At 49.9% G+C, this 7,199-nt stretch overlaps 1 protein-coding gene across 1 annotated transcript in view; it reads left to right on the top strand.

The window, feature by feature from the left end:
* The first annotated feature begins 2,521 nt into the window (after positions 1-2,521).
* Positions 2,522-7,199, top strand: part of MUC3A (mucin 3A, cell surface associated) — a 5,074-nt gene continuing 396 nt past the window's right edge. Inside the window, exons 1-2 of the mRNA XM_040266707.1 lie at positions 2,522-2,592; positions 4,794-5,567. Of these exons, the coding sequence (XP_040122641.1) occupies positions 2,532-2,592; positions 4,794-5,567 (835 nt within the window). The 5' untranslated portion in view covers positions 2,522-2,531. The remainder of the gene's footprint in view (positions 2,593-4,793; positions 5,568-7,199) is intronic.

Raw genomic sequence — 7,199 nt, 5'->3', positions numbered from 1 at the left:
ATGAAGCCCTGATGTATCCTAGCCCACAGCCTTCCCAGAAAGTTCCTCTAAAGTACTTTTTAAATTACCTTTAAAAACATATTCTCCAAGTTGTCAAAGATAAACAAAGCCAGACATTAAAGTGGTAAGGACAGATCTTAATCAGTAATATACTATTTCAATAGGAAAAAGAGTCTAGCATAAACTGAATTCCACTTAGATTTGCACAGAAGTGATACTTTAAAGGGTTTCCCAGCTGACGCTAGTGGTAAAGAACCCACCTGCCAAAGCAGGAGACATATGAGACATGGGTTCGAACCCTGAGTCAGGAAGATCCCCTGGAGGAGGGCATAGCAACTCATTCCAGTATTCTTGCCTGGAGAATCTCGTGCACAGAGGAGCTTGGTGGGCTACAGTCCACAGGGTCACAAGAGTTGGATGTGACTGAAGTGACTTAGCACGTGTGCGTGATATTGTAAAGGGAGAGTGAAGGTGTAGGCAAGAGAGAAAGCAAGGGCTCGGCAGTGTTGGGAAAGTGAAAAATTCCCCAAAGGGGTGAGTAGTCCATGTGAAACTCATCTTGACTTGCTACCTGGCTTCCCTGGTGGCTCAGTGGTAAAGACGCCACCTGCCAAAGCAGGAGACACAGGATAATGGGGTTCGATCTCTGGGTCGAGAAGATCCCTTGAAGTAGTAAATGGCAACTCACTCCAGTATCCTTGCCTTGGAGAATCCCATGGACAGAGGAGCCTCACAGAGTTGGACATGACTGAAGCGACTGAGCTCGTGTGCATAAGCAATGCATTCTTATTCATTCTTATAAATTTAGGCTCCTATCCTTCACAAAGGCCAGGTGACAGGAGCCCTATCCTCAGCTGGTGGCTAGAACAATTAGTAAGTTCTTCCGACAGCCTTGAGTTTTCTTAGGTTGGCACTTTTAAGGAGGGCTGGGGTCATCCTAGGGAGCTTGAGTGGTTAGAAACTCTGTTAGTGTCTGTCCAAGTCTTTATAATTCAAGGTTGAGGCTCAGCAGAGAAGGAGACTCAGAGAGCCAGGCTAGAGTCTGGTCAAGGAGACAATGCTTGTCAAAGTAAAAACTACAGATAGGGCCAGAGTTGCCTGACAATCATTCCCGACATGAGTTCCTTTATGCTTCTTTGAGCTAACCTTACCTCTGTTATTGGAGTGAGTCTCTTTCCAAAGTTTGAATGCACTTACACATATGTATGTGTATACGTGTATGTATTCATAGGAAACATGTGTGTGTATGTTTTAACAAAACTGTGTACTGGATTCACTGCATAAACCATTCTTAGAGCCTTGCCATGACGGTACCATTATTTTTGATTTGAACATGGTAGTCTATGTTATGACTTGTCCATAGTCCTTCTAGTTTCCTATGGAGGGCTATTTGGGTTGTTTCCAATTTCTACTGGAAATGCAATAAACTGGATGGCAATAAACACTCTCATGAATGCCTCCTTAAAGTGCTTCTTGAACACAGAGATGGAAAGTTGGAATTACTGGGTCCTTGAACGTGCATTTAAAATTTTAATAGATGCCACCAAATTGCCTTTTTAAAGCAGCCCAACCCACTTATACTTCTGCCAGCCAGGTAAAAGTGTTTATTCTTCCCACTTTGCCCAACACTGGATAGAATCAAAGTTCCTAGTACTTGCTAACCTGCTAGGTCAAAAGTACTCGTTTTATTTGATTGTTTCCACTAGCCATTTGTGTTTCCTTTTCTGAGACCTGGACCAAGTCCTCAGATAATAAAATGACTTCTGATGAATTCTGCACTGTTCCCCGGCTCTAGCAGTGGGGTCATGGCCCCGAGTCATGCTAAGGGCAAGATGGAGAGGTGGAAGAGTGAGGGGCAGAGGGAGTGAAGAAGAACACATGTTCCTCTCCCCCGAGAGCAAAGAAAGTGAAAAGTTAAAGTGAAGTCACTCAGTCGTGTCTGACTCTGCGACCCCATGGACTGTAGTCTACCAGGTTCCTCCATCCATGGGATTTTCCAGGCAAGTGGGTTGCCATTTCCTTTTCCAGGGGATCTTCCTGACCCAGGGATTGAACCCAGGTCTCCCGCACTGCAGGCAGACACTTTACCATCTAAACCAATGGGAGTGAAACTAAGGAGAGGCCCCAGACTCCAGAGTCCAAGTTCTTGGCCAAGTGAGTTCTCTGTCCAGTTTTGCTAGTTCTTGGTGGAGGGCAGGGGAAGGGTAAGGAAGTGAAGTGTCCTAGGAACTGCTCTGAGTGGGCCAGGCATCCTGGGGTTGGGCCACCAGCAGCTCTTCCCTGCTGACACCCCCTGGGCTTGTCTTATCTTCTAGGTAGTCCACCCTCCCTGCAGCAACATCAGATCCAGAGAAGGGGTGGGGGGAAAGGGGGAAGGTGGAGCCCTGCAAAGGTGAAGTTGTGCTTAGCTCCCACGCCCAGCAGGGCAGATAACTTCCTCTGGTGCTGCTGTGCACACGTGCGGCCTCCCCGCTGCAGTCCCCTGTGCTGGCGCTGGCCCTGCTCCCAGCCTCCGCGGTGCCTCCGGACCCATGCAGCTCTTCAGGGTGCTGCGTCTCCTCTGGATGCTCAGGGCCTTCCTGGGGTCCACAGGTGAGGAGGCACGGTGGGGGAGGGCTGCCGAGACCGTCCTGATGTCCCAGGACAGAGTGTGTGTGTGTTTGCGGGGGGGACTCTGAGGTCTAAGGAGCCCGAGGAGGGGTCCCTCAGAGCTCTCTGTGCGGCCAGAACTGAGTTGGGGTAGGGGAGGGAAGCTGGGTCCCAGGGGTGCTGCTCTCCCCCCGGGACCGAGCAGGTTTGCAGGAGTCGGCGTGCATCAGTTGGATGGGATAACCTCTTTCTGGAAGAGTGCTCTTCCCACTGGGACTCAGTTTGCAGAGCGCCCTTCGTCCTGTTGCTCCTGCTCCCCCAGCTCTGATGCTTCCTCCAGCCTGGATTCTCTCCCTTTGTGCGTGCCTGCTCAGTCGCTTCAGTGTTGTTTGCCTCTTGGCAACGCCATGGACTGTAGCCCGTCGGGCTTCTCTGTCCATGGGATTTCCCAGGCAAGAATACAGGAGTGGGTTGCCATTTCCTTCTCCAGGGGATCTTCCCAACGCAGGGATTGAACCCACGCCTCCTGTGTCTCCTGCATTGCAGGCAGATTCTTTACCACTGAGTCCCCGGGGAAGCCCCATTCCTCCCTTTACTTCCATCCATTCAGCCCTCCTGAGGGACCTGCGTCTGCCCTGGGAACCCCTCTTTTCTCTGGGGCATCTCCACTTTTGGTCACGGTGGCCCCTCCTCCAGCTCTGCCCCTAACTCTCCCACCCAGAGCCAGCCCACGTTTCTGGACACAGCTGTCCTCGGCAGGGTGGTGGGGGGAGATCCTGATGGCTCCCAAGACGTGCTGAGTCTAGTTGAGGACACCAACCCAGAGAGGGCAGGAGGTCTGGGTGTTTCCTGCTCGCAACTGCTGTGTCTGTCGGTCACCCTCAGCATCATGAGACCTTTGAGCCTCACTCTGGTGAGAGTGGTAACCTGTAAAATGGGGTTGAGGATACTGTATCTGTAGAGAGAAGGGCTCATGTTTGTAGACTAGTTAATCAAGATAGAATAGGTAATAGAAAATACATCTTTTTGGTACCTTTTTAAAAAGAATATTATTTGGTTGTGCCGTGTCTTAGTTTCAGCTTGTGGGGTCTAGTTCCCTGACCAGGGATCAAACCCAGACCCCCTGCACTGGGACCATGGAGCCTTAGTCACTGGACCACTGGGGAAGTCTCAAAAACATATCTGTGTTTGTTATCAACACAGCTACACGTTAAGGTCTCCCAGGACTCACGTCTGCCTGTCGAGGTGTCTCTTTCTGGAAGTTTCCTTTTCTGTCCTGTCTCTCAGCCTGTGTGTGGTCCTCTCTCTTTGCCCCTCAAACTCAGTGAAGTCTGAGCTTCAGTCTCCACCTTCCCCTTTGGTATTCTCTTGGCAACTTTCCGCTCTCCCTGGAAACCCTGTCTCTCAGAGTCCATGATGGGTCCCCATCCTCAGCCCAGGTTTGGCTGGGTTCTCTGTCTCTCTCTTCAAAGAGGAGAGTCAACCCAGACAGCAGTGGGTCACAGGGAGAGGGGCAGAGGTGGGCCAGAGGGTGGGGCACGGAACCAGAAGGGACGAAGGCTCTGGGCAACAGGAGAAGGTGGGAGGAGGGAGCAGAGTAAGGGGAACGTGGGTGTGTGAGGAGGAAGGAATGGAAGAGGTGCTGGGAGGAGGTAGGACTTTTGCTGAGCCTGCATGCTCAGCACCGCCATTCCAGGACTGTGAGGTCAGTACTCAGACAAGATGGCCAAGGAATCAAGGGTGTCTCCACTGAAACTTCCCATGGGGAGGCTGCCCTGGGGAGCAGATAGATGTTTCAGCCCTCATTTATTTATTATTATTCTAAAACATATTTGTGTATTTGGCTCCGTCCGGTCTTAGTTGCGGCACATGTGATCTTTCAGTTGCGCCACATGGGATCTTTAGTTGCGTCTTGCGAACTCTTAGTTGCGGCACTTGCGATCTAGTTCCCCAACCAGGGATCAAACCTGGTTCCCCTGCATTGGGAGCCTAGAGCCTTAGCTACTAGATCACCAGGGAAGTCCCCAGATGTTGGCCTTTAGAACCTGGAAGGACCCCGGCCCCAAAGTGCTCTGATGGGGGAATAACTGGTGGCACTTCCTACCTTCTGTGACACGTACCTGGAACCTGGGGGAGTAACCTATGCGGTGTTAAGGTGACAGGCCGACCTTCCACTGAGGTCCTCTGTTCTACTGCCAATACAGGAACTTCAGCCACGGCCACATCCACCTCTAATGAGCTTTGGCGCACTGCTCTGAGGAATCCCCCACACTCCAAAGGCACAGCAAAGTGGCCACTGAACAGCCCCAACACTTCTCCCACTCCTGATGCGAGGGAAAACATACCCAAGACTATCAGCACCTCCCCCCGCTCGAAATCCCTGTCTGAAACAGTGCTCAAATCACCCATCAGTTCCAACTCCCCAACAAGCCCCACATCCAAGTTTGTCTTCAAGGTTGAAACCAGCCCACCTACCATGATCGTCTATTCGGGCTCGACAGAGTGTATCAATCCAACGAGCCTCATAATCACCACCACTTACCCCAGCACCACCTGCGTGAGCCAGACCCAGGTGTCCTTCCCCAGCTCTCACACCACCACCCCTGGGACAGAGACACCACGGACAACCATCAGCAGTACTTATCCCGTGTCAACAACCAAGAGTGTCAGCTCTGCCATGACCAGTCCCCCGACAGTCACCACTGCAGGGAAAACTCCCACAACCACGGCCCCACCCTCCTCCTTTGTCCCAACTACAAACACAACCCCAGATACTCTGATCTCCTCTATGACTGGTAACACTAAAAGGACTACCCCAGCCGCTGCAAGTGTCCACACAACTGCGTCTCCTACCCAAACAATCGTGCCTACCTCTGCTACTACCCCTTCTCTGACTACTAGGAACACCTTGATAACAGACAAAAGCTTCTCACCCAGCACTCATACTATGAGCACTGCTTCACTTCCAGACGCTCTCAGTACGTTTAGAACATCCGCAGCCACCATGAGTGCTCCGACCTCAACTGGTCTACTAACAACACCTACACCACCAGTTGCACCTACTGCCACTAAAGCAACCACTGGAACAGGTACACCAAACACAACTCCTGTGAACACCATGGGCTCCGTGAAAACAACATTCATTCCAACGACTGACATTCCCACAGAAACTCTCACCGGCTCAGTTACTTCAGTTTCTCCAGTCATGTCCTCAACCAGTCCTGCCACATTTACCACATCCAAATCCCGCCCTGTGCCAACCAGCACTGATACACACATGACATCCACTAGCAAGGGACCACCCTCCTCCACCGGAGCCACAGCAGAGATAGGCGAGACGAGGGACCCAACATCTCATGCTTCTTCCACCAGGAAACCCACATTTCTCACTACCACTGATGTTTCTGCAGAATCTGTAACGACAGAGACTGCTTCTGCGGCCCCAGTCGTCACACCATTATATACTCTCACAAATACAGTCATTTATCCAACTACTTCTACTTCAGTGACCACCAATACCTTGATATCACCCATCAGCAAGCATCAGTCTCCATCTGCTTCAACCACAGAGCAGGCCTCCACTTCAACCAGAGACAGGAGCCCTTTCTTCACTCTGACTACCAGATTCCCTAATACCCACACCACTGCTGTCCTTTCGACTCACAAGAGCAATTCCACTGGATCCACAACAGGAATCACCATTCCCACGGACACTGCAGCGCGTGCGACCTCAGCCACACCCACTATGCCTGCTTCTTCCATGACAAAAACAAGTGAGAGTTTGAAAACATACATGTTAACCACACTCACGCTGACCACACTACCGAGTACTCTAGGCACCATGTTTAAAACTGGTTCCAAAACACGAAGCACAGAAACATCTGCAATAACCTCAGTTTTGCCTAACTCTAGACGGACACAGAGAACCACAAAAATAATCCTATATTCTGGTGGTATGGGTGACAATACCATATTACCAACAACCACTAAACCCAAAACCAGGCAAAGCACTAAGACAATGAAAAAAATGAATGACAATGATTCCAAAATGACGCTATCCAGATTATTGAAAACACAGCAAAATAACACTGATTTTTCTGACACGAGCTACAATATTCAAAAAATATTAGGAAAAATGAACACAAATAATAATAGACCTACAATGACATGGAGAAGTGCACATAATATCAGGACAAAAACTACGCCTCTAAATCCAAGAAATCCAGTAAGAATGAAAAGGTCTCTTTCAGAAACAAATCACAAAACAACAACAAATAAAACAACGACGATCAACACAACAGAAGGCACAAAAACAGATCAAATAATGTCAGTGACCAATAAAAGGAAAAGTTCAGAAAATATCTTCAGGGCACTTAAGAGAACAACTAACCTATTGACAATATTGGAAAAAGACGAAAACAAAGCACATTCTGTAAACAACCAATTTTTTCCACATTCAGTAAAATGGGAGAACACTACACATACACTTCCATGGATTCTGTCCACTGCGTTAGCTTCATACACGACGGGGGAGGCTAGCACCCTGCGGGTGACCACACCCCTGCCCACAGCACCGCCCAGCGCTCCGGTCCTCACCTCTTCCACCATCT

This window comes from Oryx dammah, unplaced genomic scaffold (genome assembly GCF_014754425.2).
Source record: "Oryx dammah isolate SB20612 unplaced genomic scaffold, SCBI_Odam_1.1 HiC_scaffold_2, whole genome shotgun sequence".
Taxonomy (NCBI): Eukaryota; Metazoa; Chordata; class Mammalia; order Artiodactyla; family Bovidae; genus Oryx; species Oryx dammah.
Note: the sequence above shows the minus strand (reverse complement) of the source record. Positions and strands in the feature narration are given on the sequence as shown.